This window comes from Heloderma suspectum, chromosome 9 (assembly GCF_057233095.1).
Source record: "Heloderma suspectum isolate Gila_16-S chromosome 9, 16-S_ref, whole genome shotgun sequence".
NCBI lineage: Eukaryota > Metazoa > Chordata > Lepidosauria > Squamata > Helodermatidae > Heloderma > Heloderma suspectum.
Window position 1 is genome coordinate 22,482,514 of NC_139466.1, and position 26,803 is coordinate 22,509,316.

General features: G+C 40.9%; 1 protein-coding gene across 20 annotated transcripts in view; it reads left to right on the forward strand.

The window, feature by feature from the left end:
- Window positions 1-26,803, forward strand: part of DIAPH2 (diaphanous related formin 2) — a 503,126-nt gene that overhangs the window by 23,157 nt on the left and 453,166 nt on the right. For 16 of the 20 annotated variants that reach the window (XR_014784817.1, XR_014784816.1, XR_014784813.1 and 13 more), the window contains 3 exons: window positions 615-791; window positions 4,176-4,280; window positions 14,076-14,096. Coding sequence is in view for 10 of the 20 variants with exons in the window: in XM_084813809.1 (XP_084669935.1) it covers window positions 615-791; window positions 4,176-4,280; window positions 14,076-14,096 (303 nt within the window). In the remaining 10 variants the exon portion in view is untranslated. The remainder of the gene's footprint in view (window positions 1-614; window positions 792-4,175; window positions 4,281-14,075; window positions 14,097-26,803) is intronic. The other 4 variants (XR_014784814.1, XM_084813816.1, XM_084813812.1 and 1 more) reach the window with 1 other exon arrangement.

Below are 26,803 nucleotides of genomic sequence, written 5' to 3' on the forward strand. Positions count from 1 at the left end.
GAATATATTCCACAAGTATTGAATCTAGTGTTGAGTACAGAATAGCATCCTCATTCTTAGTTTTTATTTTTTTTTTATAAATGAAGCTGGTTTCTAACTTGAAAGGCCCCAAAATAGGCTACAAAGAGAGAGGGTAATGTCTGCTGAAATCCCAATGAGGGATCCTGCTTTTCCTTATGACTAGGAGCAGAAGGAATGTATGCACAATAAGCATTTGCTCAGTTAGTATAATTCATACAAACTTAGTTAGCTTTTCTTCGCTCAAAACTGAAGTTAGTCATGCAGGTTTTGGAGACTCTGAACATACAAAAAGGCAACATGCAGCCCTGATTCTAGGCCAGTGATATCTATACTCCACATTATTTGGCCTAATGTTTCATCTATTTAAAGGCATGAATTGTAGGCTGTACTGTTGTGTAGAAAGATTTCATTTTTTGAGTGAGAAAACTCTGGTTATCTGAAAGAAAGCACTTAAAGTACAGTCTCAGAACTGTAGTTGTATGGCTTAACTAACTTTGGCATGAATATTGGTGTGGTCTTAGCATGTGAAGTAACGAGTAAATGTCTCTCTTATACAACAACACTTACAGAAAATATTTCTTTTCTTTATGCAGCGTGACAGAATAACCAGTTTTAGGAAATCAGGTGTCAAAAAGGAGAAACTTCTCATTCAACACCCCATTGACTCACAGCCCTCTATAAATGAATTGCCAGTGGCTCAGCCTCTGTTTGATGAACGTTCAATGAATTTATCAGAAAAAGAAGTTATGGACCTTTTTGAAAAAATGATGGTAAGGTTTTTGCTCGGTAGGCATGTATATGTATTATGAACAGTGCATAAAGAAAGACTTCTGTGTTACCATTGTTTTCATAACTATTAGTAGTTGAGCTTCTGAGCAAAACGATGAAACCTCACCCCAAGACAGATGCAGGCACTAATTAAGTAATGAAGGGGAGGGGATGGATTTGTGTATGAGCACTCCAACGTAAGTTTGAATTTGGGTAGGGGACTGGAAAACACATTTTAGTTGCTATGGGGGATGCTGTAAAAAATGGCCTCCCTGTAAGGTCTTCACATTCCCAGTGGCCAAGAGTGGTTGGTGGGTGGAAGACTCTTAGTGCATTAACAGCAAATCATGTGTTTGAGTGAATTTTGATATTTTGGCTGGAGAGCTGTTGTCACAGGAAGGCCATTTTCAGTGGGTTCCCTATTCCAACTCCAAGCACTGAAGTAACAGTCATAATACTTGTTTATGTTTACTGGACTAAATTAATCTTGAAGTAAAAATTTATCCTGAAAATTGAAGTCTCCAACCAGGTAAAGCCATCTTCTGTCAATTATTTCCTGACTGAAATTACAGTACACAGTATAGCCTTAAAAATTTTGGAAGCAAGATTGTAGAAGACCTGAAGGCTGCTTTGGCATAAACTGACCCGTTTTTATTTTAACCCGTTCCAGAGCCATGCTAGCCTGTTGCAGCAAAAACAAAGTGTTCTGTCCCCATAAAGACTAATGAATTTATTATGGCATAAACTTTGATGGATTACAGTCTACTTCATCAGATGCATGAAGTGTTATCCTGAGCTATATCAAGATAGGTTTATTTTTAAATCACACTACATTGGATATTTGGGTTAGCAACAGCTATTTTGTGAATGGGCACTGTTAATAACGTGCCTGGTCATCACACCTCAAAAGATACTGTAGAGGTGGAAAAAGTGCAGAAAAAGGCAACCAAAATAATCAAGAGGCTGGAGCAATTTCCCCATGAGGAAAGCTTAGAAAAGAGGTAAGGGGGAACATGATGGAGGTGTATAAAAGCATTCAGGGTGTGGAGAAAGTGGACAGGGAAATGTTTTCTCCCTCTCAGTACTAGAACTCAAGGTCACTTAATTAAGCTGAGTGGTGGGAGATTCAGGATAGATAAATGGAAGTGCTTCTTCACATAGCATATAGTTAAACGTAGCCACCCAGAGTGGCTGGGTGACCAGTCAGATGGGCGATTAATAAATTTAATATATAAATAAATAAATAAAACTATGAAATTGGCTTCTACAATATGTAGTAATGGCCATACACTTGGATGGTTTTAAAAGAGGATTAGACAGATTTATGGAGGATAAGGTTATCAATGGCTACTAGTCGTAATAGCTATATATTGCCTCCAGCTTCAGAGGCAGTATGCCTCTGAATATCAGCTGCTGGTGAGCATGAGCAGGAGGGTGCTGCTGCACTCATGTCCTGGTTGTGGGCTTCCCATCTGGGTGGCCATTGTGGGAACAGAATGTTGGACTAGATAGACCTTTGGTCTGATCCAGAAAGTATCTTCAATAGTACTTTCTGTGTTTCATTTCCCTCTAACCTCCCTGCTTACATCCCACCCACCCCCAACCATGTGTATATACTTGTAACGAAAATAACACGATGCCATAATACATTTGTTAGCCTTTAAGGTGCCACAAGACTCTGTTGTTTTTATTTTAGTGTAATTTTCTGTATTTGCTGTTTCAGACAATTTAAAAAATACAATCACCTATGCAAACATGGAAGCTAGATATAATTCTAGTGTTGAAATGGCAGTAGCGTAATTTCTTTATGTAGTCATCTTGGGACAGAGCACTACTTGCTTCTTTGCTGGAGATTCCAAAGTGGAAGGTTATTTGTCTTTGGCTCTTCAACAAGGGGCTATGTCAACTCACTTTTTCATGTTAACTTGTCATAATGTAGTAGAAATGCCATGTTTTAATCTGCAATTAATTCTTTAGGTAATTCATCATAATGTTTGACTTGATGCTTTATGCAAATAGCAGGCCACTTCCTTAACTGAAGTGCAAGGTCTTCTCTGAAAGTCAGTTGGAGTAGAATTCTTTGCACTTCCATATCCCACTTCACTTATTTTCTGCTTGCATATTGCAAAGCTGAAGAAACAGAGTACACTAAAAACAAATACTAGTATCTTCCCCTTCAAAATCCCTGTGCACGGTGCTTGAAAGTACAGACCCTGACATCTTTTAGTTAATAAAAGCAATATGATATTTTGGATGGGCTGCTTAAGTATGAAGTTTTTACTGTTATACCTTTTGTGTTCACCGTTCCGAAATCTGTTCTAGATATGGACCGGTATACAAATACCGTAAATAAATCCTGGTTTAAGTAGCTCTTAAAACTTGAATTTCAAGCTGTGTTTGTGTATACACAGATATAGATAATAAAAAAACCCATACCAAATGTTGACCATCACAAGGGAATATTAACATTTTTTCTTTCATGTCCAGTAAGTGTCCCAAAATACAGAGAATGCTAGATATGAGCAACATTTAATAGTTAGTGACACCATGGAACTCTGAAACTGCTTTTTAAACTCTCTAGCATTCAAAACAGCAATTTCGGGATTTGGTAGAGAACTTGCTTAAGAGAGCCTGAGGGGATAGGGATGGAATATATAGCCTAATAGCGAATTAACTGTATGTACCTCTCACACGACTTCTCCCAACTGCTTTCTGAATTCACTGGGGCTTCACTATGGACATCTGCCTAAAAGAAAACTCTTGGAAGAACGATTGATGCATATTCTAGCGATCACATAAATCTGGATCTTGTTACTCATATTTAACTTTTTGCCAGTGGCTTAATCCTGGGAAGCAATAAGTATAAATTATATGGAAGTTGAGTAAAAAAAATACCTGGAATAGTTTATTATAAACCTATAACCAAAAGACTTGGCATTAACTGTTCTGGAGATGTGCCTTTTTACTCTTATAATTCCCACCACTTCAAAATATGTTAGAAGAAAAGCCATAACAACGTTTTGGTGACTTACTGGAATGTTGCTGAAACTCAGACCAGTGGCTTATTAATTCCCTGAAAAACAAATTGCAAACAAACTGTGCATTGTGCTATATCACAGTGTGGGTGCGCTAATTCTCTTGCTTAGCTTTGTGTATGTGTGTAATCCCCCCCCCCCAACTATAAATGAAAAGAGTTTGAGGTGTGCATTAAAGCTGCTCCTATAAACTGATAGCTTATGATATGATGTAAAATAGCCTGTCTGGAGTAAACCAAGCATCCCTGTCTTTAAATGTAGAGCAATTCTTAGCACCTGTAGTCACAAAGATTAACTAAAACTATGCAATAATAATCCAGTCTTGGCAATGTTATGCCTATTTATTTACAGGAAGACATGAACTTGAATGAAGAACGAAAAGCTCCTTTACGGAATAAGGACTTGACCACAAAACGCGAGATGGTTGTCCAGTACATTTCTGCAACTGCCAAATCTGTAAGTAGGAAACCTCCCTCCAAAAGATAGGTCAGGTTAATACTCTTAACATCATTTGCAGTTTTCAACTTAAATCTTCAGATTTCTGCTTCAGTTCATCCTTCCTAGAGTGCTTACAAAGCTTTCTTCATAAAATCCTTTAAAATGCCTTCCACGATGGATAAAAGCCTTAATTAGAATGCATTACATATCTCACAACTGCTTGGTAATCTGAAACATGATGCTGTCCTTACTGTAAACCAATAAGTATCCTAAATCCACTGCTCCAGAATAAAAATCAAGGCTTTTCACAGTATCTCTCTCACAGTTAATAGCACAAACCTGGAGATGCTGATAGTAGTTTTAAAACAAGATAGAAAAGTATCTGAACTCTCAGACCATATTCTTTGCCACTGACTGATGTCCTATGCTCAGTACTATTGAAAATCAAGGCTGGAATCAAAGAACAGCATTGTCTCGTCTGTGCATGCAGTGTGGTTTCCGGATTCATTCATTCCAAGGGCAGTTCCACATGCTGCCTAATTGGACTATTTTACTAAATTACCTGATGCAACAAGGACAAACTTTTGCTTGTGCACTAGTTCCTCCACATGCTTTAAGGGCTCTTTGAATCCTGACCAATTCTTCTCTGATACAGAATAATGGCAAACAATTAACACCTGAAGAACTGGTGTTACTTTATTTCAATGACCTAAGCAAATGGTGTGCTTGCCTGGATTGAGTCTGTTGAATTCTAGTTGGAAGCTTTCCTTCCTATGAAATAAGTGGCTGCTTTTCAGAGGTTTAGGGCAATATGTACAGTTAAGCAGGCAACCTGTGTTCTACCTGTGGCGTTGTTCTAGTCATATTCCAAGACTGAAAGTGCTGCACTCTGTGTCATGTTCATAAAAATATGGTTAACTAAATGAATATTGGCTTTTCACATGCATCGAGAGAACTCCTAAAATGTTCTTAGGAACATAAGAAGCTGCCTTATATGGAGTCAGACCATTGGTCATCTAGGCCAGTACTGTCAACTTCGACTGGCGGCAGCTCTCCAGGGTTTCAGGCAGGATTCCTTCCTAGCCCTACCTGGGGATTGAACCGGGGAACTTCTGTGTGTGAACTTCTGTGTGCTCTGCCACTGAACCACGGCACTCTTTTTAGGTGAAATGTGACTGTGCTCAGGTTCTCCCTTAATAGAAGAGTAAGGAAGTATTTTTTTCACTGGGCATAAATTGTCTACTTGTTTGCTGTTCTGTTAACAGAAAGCAGTTAGAGTTTTTGTTTAAAACATCTGTTGAATGTGTGTATATTGGGCAAACTGACACCTTTGCTATGTTACTTGGAGAAGTGAGTGACACTAGTTCTTGAGATTATTTCTAAGTACAGGTACTTAGGATTTCAGCTTTAATACAATGTTATTGTATGTGTTTTTTTGTAAGGAATAGCTTCCTTTGCCCAGGATACGCTTCCTTAAAAACACAGGTAGCAGTTGCAGGGAAACACCCGAACTTCTAATTCATTTGTTCCTTTGTCTCCTATGGTACTCCTTTGCGAGATGCTGCTGAATATCTACTTAAGCTGCACATCATGGCACTTCCAGAACAGACTAGCTGCATGTTTTCTAATTTGCGTTGCTTTCCAAGGGCAGAAATATGTTTCAAGTGATAAGTGAAATTTGCCACCAGGCTAATTTCAGTAGAATTACATGATGCACATGGCTTTACTTTGAAATTCCAATGAATTTTACCCAATTTTGTACTCAGATTATTGTTCATAATAAAGTGCTTTGGGAAACATAAACTTGCATATTCAGTACTATTTTTCAAAGACCTAAAGGCAGAAATATAATCATTCTACATTACTAAATCAGAATGCAAAATGCAGATAACAGTACATGAATAATCATGTGTTGTATTAAAATGAAGTAGTAAATGAGATTATATTTGTGTTTGCCCACTTCGTTTATAAATGTGGAGCAGATGGGAGAGGACTTGTGAAGAAATGTAAATACATAGTTAACATGGAAGCAGTGTAGCAAAATACAAGCTTAAAACACACATAACTACAGTTATTTGCAATAACTTGTTTTACTTGTTCTCTTAACTGTCAAATGAAAATGTAGAGAATTCCAACTGCTTTATTTGCTAATCAGATCTCATGGATGTCCCTTTAAAAATTCAGAGTTGAAGGCATTACATCTTGCTCTGTGTAATGCAATCAGGCAATTCACAGCCTCATTAAAAGAAATTTTAGTATTATAGACTGACTTAATATTTGTTTGGACTTTATATAGCTTTAGGAGTATTATTGCTAAGGTTAATTAAAAAAATCATTTTTGGAATCTGTGTGGGGCGAGGTAACCTCAGACAAAATGTTAATAAAATATCCATCTGCAATTCACACAACTGAAAAAAAATAGTTTAAAGTCATAATTATGGCTCTGTTCCTGTTAACATTCATTAATATGCTTGTTGTTGTTCAGTCGTGTCCGACTCCTCATGACCCCATGGACCATAGCACGCCAGGCCTTCCTGTCCTGCGCGCTCTCCCGGTGCGTGCTCAAATCCATATTCATTGCATCGGTGATGCTATCTAGCCATCTCATCCTCTGCCGTCCCCTTCTCCTTTTGCCTTCAGTCTTTCCCAGCATCAGGGTCTTTTCCATAGAGTTTTCTCTTTGCATTAGGTGGCCAAAATATTTGAGCTTCAGCTTCAGTATCTGTCCTTCCAATGAGCAGTCAGGGTTGATTTCCTTTAGGATGGACTGATTTGACCTCTTTGCAGTCCGGGGGACTCGTAAGAGTCTTCTCCAGCACCACAGTTCGAAAGCATCAATTCTTCGGCATTCAGCCTTCCTTATAGTCCAGCTCTCACAGCCATACATTACTACTGGGAAAACCATAGCTTTGATTAGACGGACCTTTGTCGGCAAGGTGATGTCTCTGCTTCTTACTATGCTGTCTAGGTTTGCCAGAGCTTTCCTCCCAAGGAGCAAGCGTCGCTTAATGTCATGGCTACAGTCACCGTCTGCGGTGATCTTGGAGCCCAAGAAAGTAAAATCTGTCACTGCTTCCATTTCTTCCCCTTCTATATGCCAGGAAGTGATGGGGCCAGATGCCATGATTAGTTTTTTTAATGTTGAGTTTCAAACCAGCTTTTGCACTCTCCTCTTTCACCCTCAACAAGAGGCTCTTTAGATCCTCTTCGCTTTCTTCCATTAGGGTGGTATCATCTGAGTATCTGAGGTTGTTGATAATTCTCCCGGCAATCTTAATTCCGACCTGTGATTCATCCAACCCGGCGTTTCTCATGATGTACTCTGCATATAAGTTAAATAAGCAGGGCAACAATATTCAGCCTGGTTGTACCCAATTCTGAACCAATCGGTTGTCCCATGTCTGGTTCTTACTGTTGCTTCTTGACCCTTGTACAGGTTTCTCAGGAGACAGGTAAGGTGGTCTGGTACCCCCATCTCTTTAAGAATTTGCCACAGTTTGTTGTGGTCCACACAATCAAAGGCTTTAGCATAGTCAGTGAAGCAGAAATAGACATTTTTCTGGAATTCTCGTGCTTTCTCTATGATCCAGCGAACGTTGGCGATTTGATCTCTAGTTCCTTGGCCTCTTCGAAACCCAGCTTGTAATTCCGGTAGTTCTCGGTTCGCATACTGCTGAAGTCTGGCTTGTAGGATTTTGAGCATCACCTTGCTGGCATGTGAAATGAGCGCAATTGTATGGGAGTTTGAACACTCTTTGGCGTTGCCCTTCTTTGGAATTGGAATGTAAACTGACCTTTTCCAGTCTTGTGGCCACTGTTGAGTGTTCCAAATTTGTTGGCATATTGAGTGCAGCACTTTCACAGCATCATCTTTTAGGATTTTAAATAGCTCAGCTGGAATACTGTCATCTCCGCTAGCTTTGTTGTTACTAATGCTTCCTAAGGCCCACTTGATTTCACTCTCTAGGATGTCCGGCTTAAGTTCAGTGACGACACTATCATGGCTATCAGGGACATTAAGATCTTTCCTGTATAGTTCTTCTGTATATTCTTTCCACCTCTTCTTAATCTCATCTGCTTCTGTTAGGTCCCTGCCTTCTTTGTCCTTTATCATGCCCGTCTTTGCACAAAACGTTCCCTTGATATCTCCGATGTTCTTGAAGAGATCTCGAGTCTTTCCCATTCTGTTGTTTTCTTCAATTTCTTTGCATTGTTCATTTAAGAAGGCCTTCTTGTCTCTCCTTGCTATCCTCTGGAACTCTGCATTCAGTTGGATATATCTTCCCCTTTCTCCCTTACTTTTTGCTTCCCTTCTTTCCTCAGCTACTTGTAAAGCCTCATCAGACAGCCACTTTGCTTTCTTGCATTTCTTTTTCTTTGGGATGGATTTCATTGCTGCCTCCTGAACAATGTCACGGACCTCTGTCCATAGTTCCTCAGGCACTCTGTCTATCAGGTCTAATCCCTTAAATCTATTCCTCACCTCCACTGTATATTCATAAGGGATATGATTTAGGTCATACCTGAATGGTTTAGTAGTTTTCCCTACGTTTTTCAATTTAAGCCGAAATTTTGCAAGAAGCAGCTCATGATCTGAGCCACAGTCAGCTCCCCGTCTTGTTTTTACTGACTGTATAGAGCTTCTCCATCTTTGGCTGCAAAGGACACAATCAATCTGATTTCGATATTGACCATCTGGTGATGTCCATGTGTAGAGTCGCCTCTTGTGCTGTTGGAAAAGAGTGTTTGCTATGATCAGCGTGTTCTCTTGGCAAAACCCTATTAGCCTTTGTCCTGCTTCATTTTGTTCTCCAAGGCCATGCCTGCCTGTTATCCCGGTGATTTCTTGACTTCCTACTTTAGCATTCCAATCCCCTATGATGAAGAGGACATCTTTTTTTGGTGTTAGTTCTAGAAGGTGTTGGAGGTCTTCATAGAACTGATCAACCTCAGCTTCTTCGGCATCGGTGGTTGGGGCGTAGACTTGAATTACTGTGATGTTGAATGGTTTGCCTTGGATTCGTACTGAGATCATTCTGTCATTTTTAAGATTGTACCCCAGTACTGCTTTTCCCACCCTTTTGTTGACTATGAGTGCTACTCCATTTCTTCTAAGGGATTCTTGCCCACAGTGTTAGATATGATGGTCACCTGAATTAAATTCGCCCATGCCTGTCCATTTCAGTTCGCTGATTCCCAAGATGTCGATGTTCAATCTTGCCATCTCATGTTTGACCCCCTCCAGCTTATCTTGATGCATTGATCTTACATTCCAGGTTCCTAAACAATATTGTTCTTTACAGCATCAGATTTTCTTTTCACCACCAGACACATCCACAGCTGAGTGTCCTTTTGGCTTTGGCCCAGCCGTTTCACTCTTTCTGGCACTACTTGGAAATACCCTCTGCTCTTCCCCAGTAGTATATTGGACACCTTCCGACCTGAGGGACTCATTTTCCGGCATCATATCTTTTAACCTTGTGATATGTTCCATGGGGTTTCCTTGGCAAGAATACTGGAGTGGGTTGCCATTTCCTTCTCCAGTGGACCGCATTTTGTCAGAACTCTCTGCCATGACCTGTCCGTTTTGGGTGGCCCTGCACGGCATAGCTTATGGCTTCACTGAGTTACGCAAGCCCCTTCGCCACAGCAAGGCAGTGATCCGTGAAGGGGATTAATATGCTACTTTACTATAATAAGAAAAGGCAAACTGAGGATTTAAAATAAAATAAAATAAGGAAAAGTGAAATAAATGGGAAAAAATAAAAATACATTAAAATAGGTTGAAGACTGCAAAACACAACTTCTCCTACTCACCCAGGCCACCAGTTTAAAACAGTTTTTTTTTAAATAAAATTTCATTTAAGGTATTTACCTGTTAAAAAATTCTGAAGTAGTTTACAACAAATAAAAAAACCCAATAAAACATTACAAAAATACGCCCATATTACAGATTGCAATGCTTCGCTGCACCACTTCATTAATAATAGGGAAAAGCCAGGGTAAAGAAATACATTTTAAATACATGTCAAGATATGATTGTCAATCCCTGATGTATTGCAGAGGGGAGGTTATTCCAGAGGGTGGGTGCTACCAGGTAATTCAATTTAATATTAATATTTAATTTAGTAAATACACTCCAGAAAGCAAAGTCATGAACTGCTGAGCTGGTTGCTACAGTTGCTGTCGTGCTGCTTTTCACAAGTAGTTTCTATTTCCAGAGGACTCACAATCTGAGAAACAAAATAAGTAGTTCTAACAAAGTAAAACCCATTCCACTCTCTTGTCAGTCTGTCTGTTCAGACATGAGATCAAGTCTCAGAGATAGATCCTGTCTGTGCTGCTTCCCATCTCCCCTAGCACGTTTTGATTTGAGCAGCAGATTGGCTTAACCATTAAGTTGCTCTGTGCAGCCTTTAACAGAGGATTGGTCAATTGTGCCCATTATCAATGCCCCTTTCATGCAAAATTCTTGGTCCTGAGGAGCCAGATCAGGGCCATATATGAGAGCGAGGCAGAGCAGTCCCCTCGTGCTCTGTCTCACCGCGTCTATCTAAATCCGAAATACCAGTTGGTGCCCTTAGAACTATGGGGGAATGTTCTAAGCATACGGACCCACTGGGCATGCTCAGTGTCAATTACTGCAGAAAATGACACAGCTGAGAGAGATGGGAATGTGCATGCTTTGTGTGCTACTTGTAAATAGGTGGAGGTTGCTGATGGGGGGAGAGATGGTGGCGGGGGTGGGGTCACCACCCTACCCGCCCATAGAATCTGGCCACCTCTAGCTATCAGAATTAAATGGGCAGTGTTTCTAGCAAAATATCAGCTGTAAAGTTTCCCGCAAACTGTATCTTACTGACCAGCTAGGGTGCTGTTTCAAAACCAAAAAAATAAGAGGTTATGATGTGCAGTAGGTTTGCAGGCAGTTTTCACTATAGGCTTGTTACAGTGGCCTTGGTAACATAATCACTGGGGCTTAAATATAGCCTGTTGTTGGGTTATTTGAGGTTGTTTCCCCCACAGACAAAGCATGCCATCCGGGTTTGGATGACATAAGTTGTGCCCACGCGGGTAATTAGGCAAATGGTGTGTGGCGTGTGTTGGCACACGCCATGGTTTAAACAATCCACTGTGGCTTGTTCAAGCTGCAATGATTGTGCAAACTGGATCGATGGCTGAGTGATAAACCTGGAAAAAATCTAGACAAATACTACTAGGAGAAACTCTTTTGGTGGGTAGTTACTCTGTAACTGGAAAAGGGTGAACACAATCTAAGGATTGCTAGTTAAACCTGAAAAACCTTTGCCTAAATATCAAATAATAGTGAGAAACCTGTTGAAGTTCCAGAAATCCAGAGATAAATATGGAGTGCTTTTGTTCATTCTCTAGGCCAGGGGTAGGCAACCCTTTTGGACTGTGGACACACTTGCCAACTTGAGAAACTGTCCTGGGCCCCACCACACAGTGGGTATACTGCAGAGGAAAGCATTGGCTTGCAGCCACCTGCATTCTTCATTTCTTAAGAATGTCTCTGAGCCCTGTGTGTGGCCTGGAGGGATTCATGGGAAAAGAAGATGGGAGTAGCTATAGGCTCTCACTTTGCTTTTAAGTAATCCCAGATTCCAGGAAGGAATTTAGTTATTATAAAAAAAAAAAAAAGCAGGAGGGGTAGGGCATCTCGGAGGGCACCAAGAAAGGTGACTGAGAGTGCATTGGTGCCCACAGGTGCCATGTTGACTACCCCGGCTCCAGGCACTAATTCAGAATTATCTGCTTGCTTGTATCCAGGGCTAGTGTCAGCATCTGACATCTTCAGCAGCTGCTGTAGCCCCATTGCAGTGCTGGATGGCTGGGTCTGCAAGCCATCCTCCATTTTAATACCCACAGTGCTCCTGACATAGTGTCACTGTTGAGGACTGTGGGAAGTTGAAATGGAGGTCCCCACAGGGCAACCTGGCTGTAGTAATACTGATGCCAGCAGTTAAGTCCACCAGAGCGGGAGGAGCGGGGACACCCCCCCCCCCCAGGGATAGTTTGCCAGGCCTCCTTCCTCAAGCCACTACATTAGGGCAACAGCTTAAGAAACTGAAAAATCTCTGACATCGAGCAGCGCTGTTGACGTAACAGTATGGGCGATAGAACTGTAAACTGGATGTGTCCATGCCAATACTCCTATAGTTCATGGCCTTCTTGTATAATGGGAGAGAGGACAGAGAGAAGATAAACTGTATGCCCTTGAAAATCAGGCATTTGCAGAAATACTGTCTTTCTGCATCGCTTCCCCTATCTGGCCTTGGTCCCTTGTCATGAAGGTTTTTAAATTCTAGTGTGGGCTGGAAAAATAAGTGTTAGTTCATATCTTAAGGCAGAGGTGTCAAACCTCATTCAGCAGAGGGCTGAATTTAATTTAGGAGGAGCTCTCAGGGAGCTGCATTCCATTGATGGGTGTGGATGAAGGCAAAAGGGCATGGCCAAAATGCCAGCATATTGTAGCTTAAAGCTCTTATTGCCATTAACTAAGTCTTAATGGTATTTCACCCTTTTAGAATGGGAAACAAAATGCAAAAGACAGGAAGCCACCAAATGACCAGTGGTCGAACAAATGGGGTGGGGCTGTCTGGGGAACCCCATAGGACCAGATTTGGCTCTTGGCTGTGAGGTTCAACACCCCTGCCTTAAGGCTTTACTACTAACAGCTGTCATGTTCAAAGTAGAAATACTGTTCTACTCAGAAGTGCTATCTAATTAGCAACATTATTTTGTGGTCTGCTCTTTAGAAGCAGTTGGCAGGAGGTCTGCCATTAAGCTCCAGGTGCTATGGCAGTTCTGTGTTTAAGCAACCAAGTGGTTCAGTTGCACTATGCAACCTGTGGAGGAGGAGGTGAATAAGGAGTCTGGGCTGACCCATTTGTCCTTGATGCACTATCATAGTAGTCATTAGCGCACAGCACAATTTATGTTTAGCAGCCATGTCCAGCTTTGTTCTACTTTACCCAATATGCTGCTTGTAGCTGTTGTGGAACAAATACCTGATTACGCCATAAGAGCCATATAAAGAATAGGACTGGATTTCCCATCAGGTAGTGGATAATCACCTTCCTGGTGCTACTTGCTTATTCTCCATTGTCTATTCTTTGGTGCCTTGATTCAAAGTTGCATATTTCTGTACCGTGCCATGTCCTCAGGCGCTAGTACCAAGAGGACATAAAGGAGAACAACCCCTTCCCGGTCATAAACTCTTCAGTCTGATAATTCTAAAAACAACTTTCCACCTTGAGAGAAGGTATGAACATTATATGTAGTCAGTTCATCATTCTCTCATTTAGGCATTCAGATGCATTTAATTCAAGTGGAGGGACACCTAAAATTAAATCTGCGGACATCTACTTTGCTCATTGTTTTGTTGAAGAAGTACTGCTGGAATTTAGGTTTTTACTGCAGTAGGCAAATCTCTAACAGGCTATTCTCAAAATATATAATTTTGACTGCGGCTGTAAAAATGTATGCCGAATGATTTGGGCGTGTGTGTCTCGTTTTGCATGCACTAATATACAATATACCCTAGCTAAATAGGTCTTAATTTCTTCATATTAAAATATTATCAATGTGTACAATTAAAATGCTGTTTGAATTATCTGCTTTTACAGCTTCTTGAGATCTGTTTATGAATATTTTCTGAGGCTTACATTAAATATCTTTTAACAGTTACTAACTACTAAACACATGGCTTGTTGTGTGAAATGCTTCAGCTTACTCATTTTACTTTTTTTTTCTTCGCTATCTCTGCTCTCCGTTGATCACTGCATGCAGTTTATCGGATGTAAAGTTCCGGTGAGTATGAATGTAGTCTCTCATAACTTGCAGATGCATGATATAACAGAAGAAAAAAAAGTGGGTTGTTTGCCATTGCTTTATTTTATATTGGCCTCTTGCATGTTTCTTTAATCTGACAAAGCAGATAGATATTGTACTGTAATTCTGGCATGAAATTAGGACAATGAAATTAAATGTAAAGTCAGGATTTTATTCCAAACTTCCTAAACAAATCCACAACTTCTTGAATTCAGCTGAGGTCTTAAGTGGCAACATTGGGAGTATGGCTGGTGACTTCATTATGGCAAATCCAACAGTTTGAGGATGGAACTGACTCTGAAACAATAGTGAATTGCCTTTAATTGTGATATTTGGGTTGTTGTGGTCTAATGTGGGTGTGTATGTTGTAGGGAGCCAGAGGTCCACACATTTTCACTGGGCTTGGTAGCCTGAGAAAAATGACTTTCTTGCTTCTTACTCCAGAGGCAAAATAATTGCACTGCTTTTGTACTCCAAAACCCGGTTTGATGGAACAAAAAGTTAGGGTATGCGTGTGTGTTTGTATTACGTTTTGTAGCTACCCATCCTTTCTAACCCATAACCTTGACACTATTTGCAAGAGGCACCTTGCCTCTCTTCGTTGCCAGTTACCAGAATATACTCTTCCTAGAAATCATATCGCTGGATTTCTGGTAACCATATGGGTGGCTCCTTTTAGGGGCCCCAGGAACGTACAACAATGTACATTCCAGCCTAAAGGGGTGGAATGCGTGGAACCTATTAATTTCATTTTATTTGTAGCTTTAGTCCAGTGTTGCTGCATCAGATGTTGACCATGACACTCCAGTTACATTATGGTGTTTTCAGTGTTAAGTTCTAAAAATGGTAGTAATTTTGAAATCCCAAGAAGGTCTGTGCAATTTTAAGATCCCAAAAGCTGAGGTCAAACTGTAGTGAATGATGGAAGTGCTTTTTCTCATAAACTGTTTCACATACATTAGAAGTCTTGATGCAGTAGGGCAGATCTTAATTCCTTGTAGTTGATATTCTGTTAGCAGATTTATAAGGTGAATGTTCCATGGCATTAAGTCACAAGGCTTACCATTTCAGTCTGACTGGCAATGTCTGCTAGAGCTGGTTGTCTATAGCTCTTGCTCTTTATTCCCATTTCTCCCCTTAAATTACTTGGTGGTTTAAGGGGGATTTCAATAAAAAGTGAACTCAGATGGACATTGAACCAGTGCAGCAGGTTGGTGGGGTTACTCGGTAGATCTGCTGGTAGTGGAGCTGGAGCTGGCCTTAAGCATACCTTTTAAAACCAGAGACTTCACTAGCCAGCACAGATTCTATAGCCCTTAACCCGGGCTTAACTTAGATCCACTATTTCTTTTATGTGTTCAGACATTATGGGAAATTGAGTATGGGAGAGTTTCATTGGGAGAGTTTAACATAACAAAACATGGAAGTGGAACAATGAATATCTTCACACAGAATGTGCTACCAGACCATATCCTGGAAATAAAACTGGTTCAAAATGCATCCTTACTTGGAATAGCGGCAAAACCCTGCACTTGGAACATTTTCCTTCCAATTCTGAGCAGTCAGTTGCCTTACAAAAAAACAGGAAATAAAGATTTTAAATAGTGTTCTGTTTTTGTATGGTGAACTACTGGAATTGGCACTGGCATACAATTTCTCTTTGGCTTTATTCCTCTTGATACTTGTCCTAGAATGATGGTGTTACAGGTAGGTAGGGGTGTGTATGTGTGTGTGTGTGGTTGCTGTTGAGTATCAACTCCAATGTCCATGTATGTGGTTTCTGCCTTTCTACTGTCTTGCTGCCACTATCTGCTGCTTGTTTAAAACTAAGTCAGGCCAGCAGGACTCCTAGTGACTTAAATTTATTTACTTGGGAATTGGGGGAGTGGCAGCTAAGCTCCCAATTCCCTGCCAGTCAGCTTCAGCCTATTGTCTTTATCTCTCGTTAACTTAAAGCTGGTAGTGCAGAGGGAAACACAACCCTTTAGTGTTACAAGAATCCAGTCCAGCTCAGGAATCCAATTAAGTGTAAAAAGGGGAAAGAAGGTGAAAGGCAATGAGCATGAATAATAACAAAAATGAAATAAAATTCTACACCAGAGGAATCCAATACTGAGCAGCCTAATGTAGCAAGTGCTTACTTGAGGGTCAGTACAGTCGTTGAAATCTCTTGAGATGGTTGAAAGATAAGTGACAAATCCTAAGGAACAATATTCCATCTTTTCTGGAATCTAATCAGTAGAGTCTTGAGTGACAGCTGGGGAGCGATTAGCAAAGAAGATGTCCATGTAGGCAAGGGATGCTAGAGGAAAAGGCAAATTAATGGCAACAATCCCCTCTAGAAGGTGAGAAGTAGGACGGAGATTACTAGTCTTTTCCTGTCAGACAGCCACTTGGATTAAAAGGGGTGCTGGTTTGGTATGTGACTGGCAGGGCATCAGGAAATGATGTCTGCTATTCTAGCCAACTATGTGGAAGACTTCAAACTGCAGGCTTTCTAGGGTTATCAATGTGTGGCATCTGGTGCTAGAAACTGCATGCACATGCTGTTCGAATTATTCTTTATCTTGAACAAACAACTCCAAAGTAAGAAAATCAGTTGATTATAAAGGTTCATTGGACACCCTGCTTCTAGATGCAGGATCGGATTTGATTTTCTGCTGATATGAAGTACTAATTGTTTATAGCACCAAACTATCACTTTCAAATGAAAACTACTGTCCCTGTGAAGCTATAAAAATTGGGCAAATTCCAGCCAAATTTAGATAATTTAAAACTTAACAAATACTTAATCCTTTCAGTGAAAACAGTGAACTGAAGTATTCTGAATTTTGGCAAGATTTGACTTCTGCATTCACTGCCTTGGTCGCCCTGTGGGATGACCTCTGCTAGGAACGGGACAGGGGGAGTGTGACCCTATTGATTCTCCTAAACCTCTCACCTTTCGATACCATCAACCATGGTATCCTTCTGGATAGGATATCTGGGTTGGGAGTTGGAGGCATTGCACTTCAGTGGTTCTGCTCTTACTTGGATGGCTGATTCCAGAAGGTTGTGCTGGGGGATTATTGCTCTGTGCCTTCACAATTATGCCATGGGGGTCCACAGGACTCTATTTTATCCCCTATGCTGTTCAACATCTACATAAAACCACTGGGGGAAGTTATCCGGAGGTGTGGGCTGAGGTGCCATCAATATGTGGATGACACCCAGCTCTACCTCTTTTTCATCAAACCCAGGTGAGGCAGTGGCTATTCTGAATCAGTGCCTGTGCATGGTAATGGACTGGATGAGGGCCAATAAACTGAAACTCAATCCAGACAAGACGGAGGTACTGTTAGTGGGTGGTTCGTCTGTCCGGCTAGGTGATGTTCAACCTGTTCTGGAGGGGGTAGCACTCCCCCTAAAGGATCAGGTTCGTAGTTTGGGGTGCTCTTGAACCCAGAACTGTCATTTGGAGCACAGGTGAACTTAGTGGCATGGAGCACTTTTTATCAGCTTAGGCCAGTTTACCAACTACACCCTGGACAGAGATAGCCTAGGTACAATTATCCATGCTCTAGTAATCTCTTGTCTGGATCACTGCAATGCATTATATGTGGGGCTGCCTTTGGAAACGGTCTGGAAACTTAGCTAGTCCAAAATAGAGCAGCAAGATTGTTAACAGGGACTGGCCAACGAGATCACATTATGCCAGTACTTTTCCAGCCGCACTGGCTGCCAATCCATTTCTGGGCCCGATTCAGAGTGCTGGTTTTAACATCTGAAGCCCTTAACGGCTTGGGGCCAGGTTATCTGAAGGATCGCCTCCTCCCATTTGTCCCTGCCCAGACCCTAAGATCACCCTCAGCAGTCCTTTTCCATGAGCCCCTGCCAAAGGAATTGAGGCAGGTGGCTACCAGGAAGAGGGCCTTTTCTGGTATGGCACCTCGGTTGTGGAATGAGCTCCCTAGAGAGGTTTGCCCGGCACTTACATTGTACTCCTTCTGGTGCCAGGTGAACACCTTTTTATTCTCCCAGGATTTTAGTATTTTAGCTTCCTTGTCTTTTAGCTTTGGTGTTTCAAATCTGTATTTTAATTATCTGTATTGCTTCTAGGTTTTTATTCTGGTTGTACTGTTATATTATGGTTTTAAGCTTTCATATTTACAATCATGTGAAAAAGAAAGTACACCCTCTTTGAGTTCTATCATGGTCTTGCGTATCAGGACATAATAAAAATCATCTGGTCCTTAGCAGGTCTTAAAATTAGGTAAATGCAACCTTAGATGAACAACAACACATGGCATATTACACCGTGTCATTATTTATTTTACAGAAATAAAGCCAAAATGGAGAAGCCATGTGGAAAAACTAAGTACACCCTTACTGCTTCCATAGGTATGAAGAGGCTAAGTAGCAGCCAGGTGCTGCTAATCAAATGCCCTTGATCAGTTGATCAGCAAGTGTGACCACCTCTATAAAAGCTGAAGTCTCAGGAGTTTGCTGGTCTCGAGCATTCAGGTGTGTGTTAACACAATGCCAAAGAGTAAAGACATCAGCAATGATCTTAGAGAAGCAATTGTTGCTGCCCATCAATCTGGGAAGGGTTATAAGGCCATTTCCAAACAATTTAAAGTCTGTAATTTAAATTCTACAGTGAGGACGATTATTCACAAGTGGAGAACATTCAAGAGAGTTGCCAATCTTCCCAGGAGTGGATGTCCCAGCAAATTCACCCCAAGGGCAGACCATGGAATTGCTCAGAAAAATTGTAAAACATCCAAGAGTTACATCTCAGACTCTACAGGCCTCAGTTAGCATGTTAAATGTTAAAGTTCATGACTGTACAATTAGAAAAAGACTGAACAAGTATGGTTTGTTTGGAAGGGTTGCCAGGAGAAAGCCTCTTCTCTCTAAAAAGAACATGGTAGCTCGGCTTAGGTTTGCAAAGTTGCATCTGAGCAAATCACAAGACTTCTGGAACAATGTCCTTTGGACAGACGAGACCAAAGTAGAGATGTTTGGCCATAATGCACAGTGCCACGTTTGGCGAAAACCAAACACAGCATATCAGCACAAACATCTCATACCAACTGTCAAGCACGGTGGTGGAGGGGTGATGATTTGGGCTTGTTTTGCAGCCACAGGACCTGGGCACCTTGCAGTCATTGAGTCGACCATGACCACCTCTGTATAACAAAGAATTCTAGAGTCAAATGTGAGGCCATCTGTCCGACAGATAAAGCTTGGCCAAAATTGGGTCATGCAATGGGACAATGATCCCAAGCACACCAGCAAATCTACAACAGAATGGCTGGAAAAGAAAAGAATCAAGGTGTTGCAATGGCCCAGTCAAAGTCCAGACCTCAGCCTGATTGAAATGCTGTGGCGGGACCTTAAGAGAGCTGTGCATAAACAAATGCCTGCAAACCTCAATGAACTGAAGCAATGCTGTAAATAAGAGTGGGCCAAAATTCCTCCACAACGATGTGAGAGACTGATAAAGTCATACAGAAAACCATTACTTCAAGTTATTGCTGCTAAAGGTGGTTCTACGAGCTATTGAATCATAAGGTGTACTTAGTTTTTTACACATGGCTTCTCCATTTTGACTTTATTTCTGTAAATGAAATAATGACACGGTGTAATATGTCATGTGTTGTTCATCTGAGGTTGTATTGATCTAATTTTAAGACCTGCTAAGGACCAGATGATTTTTATTATGTCCTGAGAAGTGAAACCAAAGAACTCAAAGAGGGTGTACTTTCTTTTTCACATGACTGTTTATTGTTTTATGCTGTGCTTTGTGGTTTTAATTTTTGTGAACCACCCAGAGATCTTCAGATATTGGGTGGTATAGAAATGAAATAAATAAATACATTTTACAGTCTATGATTGCTCTGATTGTAGGTTGCTTTTGTGACTTCTGAGCCCGGGCACTCTAGGTTGTTTAGGGCTTAAGCAGCCCAAGGACAAAATTATAGGTTAACTCTGTGAACCGGTTCATCTGTCTTTTGTCTGTAGAATTAGTGAGAGGTAAAAGAGACAAAAACAGAAGTATATGTTGGGAAGAAGAGAGCAAAAGGGACAATGAAATGAGCAGATGGGATTTTTTTTTTTGCTTTTCTTTTGTTTCCTAAAGCAGTCCATCCTTGAGCTTGTGAGCTGTTTAGGGGCAGTGATAAACACATCTTTGAAATTGCTATAGCCCATGTGGTAGGGAGGGATAGAAGTCTAATGTTTTCTCTACTGGAAAGTGCAAGTTAGACTAACACAATGCCATGTTCAGACATAATGGCAGTGACCAGCAACAATCGTGGGTTAATTACCTCATGAATTGCAGGGATGCATGCTGCACATGAGCCTCTTTCAGTTTCCTGGAACAACCTATGAATGTGGCATTTGTAGGTTGTTTCCCTGACGTCCGAACCTAAGGACTTTGAGTTGTTTGTGGGTCAAAACCTCCCAACCTAACCCATGGCTTGCCACATTTGTGATTTCCAGGAAATCAGAAGCAGATCATTCCGGCAGAGTCCATACAAAGCTAAGGAGCTTTAGGAATTGCCTATTAATAATAACTAGTCTTCTGAGATAATCCAACTTTCTGCAATTTACCAAAACCACAGTGATAATTAATTCTCTTTGGTAAAGAGATGTTAGCTCATTCTTCAAGGTTTTGAGCATCATAGCCTTAAAGACTGATTAGCTGATACTTCAGTACTAGAATATCCTTGAATTATGTATCTTAGCTATTTTTCTAGCAATGCCACCACCAGGAAGATGAAATCTGCCAAAAGCTGTTTACCGTGGCTTTGTTATACAGTCGACAAGACATGCACTGAAGTTGTATTACAAATCAGAAAAGACGTCGAATCAGTATGCAGTCATTAAACTGTGGAGAAATACTTTTCTTAAATCACTATGGTTACAGTTGCAAATGTAAGTTCTCCCTCTTTTTGTTCATCTGTTCACAGCCCCGCAATTCATGGGTTAATTAACCCCAAAATTGCTGCCGGATACTGCTGTTAGGTCCAAACAGGGCCAATATGTATTCTTTTACTTTTTAATATTACCTATAAATGGAACATAGTGATTCACCACAGAAAAAGACTGAAACGTGTTTTAATAACTTGTATTCCAGGTTATACATTTTAATTGTAACAAAGATACTTCAGTGGAGCAGTCTGAGTAAACTTCATATGTTGTTGTTGTTGTTCAGTCGTTCAGTCGTGTCCGACTCTTCGTGACCCCATGGACCATAGCACGCCAGGCCTTCCTGTCCTGCGCTCTCTCCCGGAGCGTGCTCAAGTTCATATTCATTGCATCCGTGATGCTATCTAGCCATCTCATCCTCTGCCGTCCCCTTCTCCTTTTGCCTTCAGTCTTTCCCAGCATCAGGGTCTTTTCCAGGGAGTTTTCTCTTCGCATTAGGTGGCCAAAATATTGGAGCTTCAGCTTCATTATCTGTCCTTCCAATGAGCACTCAGGGTTGATTTCCCTTAGGATGGACTGATTTGACCTCCTTGCAGTCCAGGGGACTCGTAAGAGTCTTCTCCAGCACCACAGTTCGAAAGCATCAATTCTTCAGCGCTCAGCCTTCCTTGTAGTCCAGCTCTCACAGCCATACATTACTACTGGGAAAACCATAGCTTTGATTAGACGGACCTTTGTCGGCAAGGTGATGTCTCTGCTTCTTACTATGCTGTCTAGGTTTGCCAGAGCTTTCCTCCCAAGGAGCAAGCGTCTTTTAATTTCATGGCTACAGTCACCGTCTGCGGTGATCTTGGAGCCCAAGAAAGTAAAATCTGTCACTGCTTCCATTTCTTCCCCTTCTATATGCCAGGAAGTGATGGGGCCAGATGCCATGATCTTAGTTTTTTTAATGTTGAGTTTCAAACCAGCTTTTGCACTCTCCTCTTTCACCCTCAACAAGAGGCTCTTGAGATCCTCTTCGCTTTCTGCCATTCGGGTGGTATCGTCTGCATATCGGAGGTTGTTGATAATTCTCCCGGCAATCTTAATTCCGACCTCTGATTCATCCAACCCGGCATTTCTCATGATGTACTCTGCATATAAGTTAAATAAGCAGGGTGACAATATGCAGCCTTGTCGTATTCCTTTCCCAATTTTGAACCAATCGGTTGTTCCATCTCTGGTTCTTACTGTTGCTTCTTGACCCTCGTACAGGTTTCTCAGGAGACAGGTAAGGTGCAAGAGAATTCCAGAAAAACGTCTATTTCTGCTTCATTGACTACGCTAAAGCCTTTGATTGTGTGGATCACAACAAACTGTGGCAAATTCTTAAAGTGATGGGAGTACCAGACCACCTTACCTGTCTCCTGAGAAACCTGTACGAGGGTCAAGAAACTTCATATACAGTTCTTTAATTGTTTTGTTCCTTTACATACACGATTCCAGTTATAAAGAACTTAAATATTAAGCTGTTATATGCTCAAAAGATGAATTATTGCACATTAATATAAATATTCTCCTTACCATGTAAAATGAATATATGCCTATCCATTTTTGTATAATGTATTACAGATAAGCAATTAAATAATAAAGTTAGTGGCTGAATCACCTTTCATACTTCCCATGTCTGAATATTGTATTTTTTTTTTTTTAAGGACCAAGCTTTTGCACTTCATATTAGCATATCTATAGCAAAAGAAGATGAACAAAGTAATACTGATAGGTTGCTGCAAGTTAAAAGAATATTGGGAGACGGTAATCCTGTTAAGAATTATCCAGTATGAACTGTGGCTAGGAATTTGAATTCAGGTGAAAGTCTTTGAAAATAGATTTTCAAAGCATCTTTCAAGAATATCATTTTTTAAAGAATTCAAATGCTTCAATTATTACTGCATATTTTAAAAATAGGGGTATAATAGCAATTGGAAGGGTAGTGGTGGTTTGGGGTAGAGCATTTGTTCAAGGGGTATCCTGATCCCTTCTTTCACAGAATCATGCATGCATATATGACTTCAGAAAGTTGGTTTTGAGAAGCTGTTTCTGGCAACAACTAAGTTCATTTACATATTTCACGAAGCTGCTAAAATTCTTTGTGGGAGAAAACTCTAGCTCTGAAATGAAATCCTCTTTTTGCTTTTGGCAGTTCTTGATGATGATGCCAAAGGGTTTAGATCCTGAATACTTACAGTGATAAGTCTCAAACAAAGTAAAGGAATCTCCAGATATAGAAAACATTTCATGCAAATACATACGGCATATTTTAGGACCGTTTCCAAGGAAACGGTATAATGTAGAGTACTGATTTTTATAAAATAAACACCTTTCAGAAAACCATAGCATAGAATTATCTGGAGCTAAGGGCTTTACGTTAACTGTATGGTTGTGTCAGCATGTAATGCTAAGCGACAGTTTAGTACTACATGCATAAGCAGAAAGGAGCCCACACAAAACATTGGGATTGAGCACTCCACCCCTTACACTCTTCTTCCTTGCATGGCCTAGAGGAGGAATAAACTGGTATTCCATTCACTTTGCTTGATTCCTGGCTTGTTCTTATGTGTGAACCAGAAATGTGTTAAAAACAAAAAACAACTAGTCAGTTGCTAAACAGGTCAGCTTAACAATCCATGGTTTGTAGTTTAACAATTGGCTAGAGTTTATTTTAAACCATGGTTCCTGAGTGGCATGGGCAAAGTGATACTGAATGCTGGTTAATTTCTCATCCTAGGAGAAGGGAGTATGTGAGCCGAAGGCTCTTTTCTGCATGGGCATGTAGCATTAATCCATGGTTTAGCATTACATGTGAACCTTCCCAATGTTATGGCTGCTACTTCTGTGAGGTGGTGTCCTGCAGTGCTCCCTAAATGTTTGTTTGAATGGGGAGATTACTCACTAGAGCAGCACATATACAAAGTCTGTTTTAAAACACTGATGCAAAAGTGTCTAACGTGATGGTGCGGAAGCAGCAAACAAGCTCCTCATGTAATTTAAGAAGCACCCTTAGATGTTGGAAGACACCTACTTTTAAGTCACAGTTTCACAACCTGGCATTCTGCATTAAGCTCAAAATCAGTGTGTTAAAGGCTAGTGGTTGTGTGAATTGGACTTTAGCCATTCCTTATTAATTAGCTTAATCTGACTACTTTGTAAATTTTGACAGCCTTGATGAGGCATTGGTAGGACTTGTATAAATCAAAATACCTTAATCAGGCATGTCTAACTACTTAAAGATACACAAAAAGGATTAGCATGCTTGATGTGGTCCCTGATATAATTAACTACCAAACACATAGAAATCCTGTTAGAAATGCTATGGGTGAAAAGGAATGTGAAAAATGCCTGACCTGCCTTCATTAAATTCAGGCAGAGTCCATACAAAGCTAAGGAGCTTTAGGAATTGCCTATTAATAATAGCCAGTCTTCTCAGATAAGCCAACTTTCTGCAACTTACCAAAACCACAGTGATAATTCATTCCCTTTGGTAAAGAGATGTTAGCTCATTCTTCAAGGTTTTGAGCATCATAGCCTTAAAGACTGATTAGCTGATACTTCAGTACTAGAATATCCCTTGAATTCTGTAGCTTAGCTATTGTTCCAGCAATGCTACCACCAAAAAGATGAAATCTATCAAAAGCTCTATATCATGGCTTTGTTATACAGTGGACAAGACATGCACTTGAATTCTATTAAAAATCAGACAAAAGGGCATTGAATCAGCATGCAATCATTAAATTGTGGAGAAATATTTTTCTTAAATCACTACGGTTACAGTTGCAAATGTAAGTTCCCCCTTTTTTTGTTCATCTGTCCTTGTCCTATATTTTGGAAGAGAAATTAAATGCAAATTAGTTCATGATATTGATGCAGTTTACAATGCTATAAACAGGAAGTTTATAGCATCAGCTATAAATTGGCTAAGTTGAGAGAAATAATATGACTGGGTACATCAGTGATTTTCTGAACTGTGCCCCTTTGAACAATTATGCTACTATGTTGGATGCATTTCACATTCCATGCCAGTGTGTCATTGTTCTGCCCTCTCCAATTGATAGTCAGAAGGATTATGTTGATCAAAAGAGTAAGGACTCAAATTACCTAGTGTAGTCCACATCGTTTTGGGAGCATCTTAACAGCTTCACCACTGTCAATGAAGCATAGTCTATCCTTGGAGCATAGAGCCCTGCTGGATCAGATCAGAGGCCTGTCTAGTACAGCATTCTGTTCCCATAGTGGCCAGCTAGATGCCTGTGGGAAGCCCGCAAGCAGGACATGATTACAATAATAACCCCCAGCTCATGATCCCCAGCAACTGGTATTCAGAGGCATAGTGCCCCTGATGCTGGAAGTAATAGCCTCATGACTAGTAGCCATTGATAGTTGAGTGTTCCACGAGTTTGTCTAATCCTCTTTTAAAGCTGTCCAAGTTGGTTTCTATCACTGTACCTTGTGGTAGTATATTCTATAATCTACCTGTGTCCTGTGTGTCAGTCCTGAATCCCTCACTGTTCAGCTATATTAGATGACCCTGGGTTGAAGTATTATGAGATGGAGAAAAGCTTCTCCTTAACTTCTTCCTCCACATGATGGATAACTTTATAGACCTGTATCGTGTGAAAAGAAGGGTTTTCACTGGGATTAATTCAGCTATTCTGGAATTGCAGGATAAGCTGCCAGAACAATGCATATTTATTGACAAATATCTGAGAGCAGAGTGAAATTTCTACTCTCTATTTTAGTTCAGAAAACTAAATATAAGGTGATAAAAGTTTGGGCAACACTGGAATGCAAGAATGATTCCCTGACGTCCCTCAATACGTCTAGTTTTGGGGCCTCAGGAACTCCTTGGGAGAAGGTCAAGATTCAGTTGTAATAAGTAAGTATAAATCAGTAATTGTCTCTACCTACTATAGTGCAGGGCAGTTGGACTCTAAGACTATAAATTGAGATTGATCAGGTGTGTTTAGAGATTTATGCAGTTTACTGAACCCGATCTCTCTCAGCTTTACAGTCTCTAGCCATATTATCTCTAGCCATAAGAGGGGAGACGGCTAGAACGCAGGTGGAGGAAAACTTGTGCTGAGTCTGACCGAACTCAGGTAAGAGCCCACTATCGAGCCTACTCTGTGGCGGTGAGGGTGGCAAAGAGGCAGTTCTTTTCCACCAGCATTGCATCTTCTCAGTGTCGTCCGGCGGAGCTTTTCCGAGTGGTTCGCGGCCTGTTACATTCTGGGCCAGGGAGAGAGATGGTGGAACCCTCGGTAGCACGCTGTGACGAGTTTGCGCGGCACTTTGAGGATAAAGTCGCTCAGATTCGTCATGAATTGGACACCACCATTAATGCAGTTCCATTGGTAGAGGCGTTCAGAGCACCGTCTGGTCCAGTTTTATTGGATGAGTTTCAGTTACTGAGGCCTGAGGATGCAGACAAGGTGCTTGGCCAAGTCCGATCGACCACTTGTGTGCTTGACCCTTGCCCTTCATGGCTTATTAACTCAAACAAGGACGGGTTGTCCGGCTGGGTCCAGGAGGTTGTAAATTCCTCCTTGAGAGAGGGAGTGGTGCCTGCTGCTTTAAAAGAGGCAGTAATTAGACCACTCCTGAAAAAGCCTAACCTGGACCCAGAGGATGTTAACAATTATAGGCCAGTGGCCAACATCCCCTTCCTGGGCAAGGTGCTTGAGCGGGTGGTTGTAGGACAGCTCCAGGCACTCTTGAATGAAACGGATTATCTA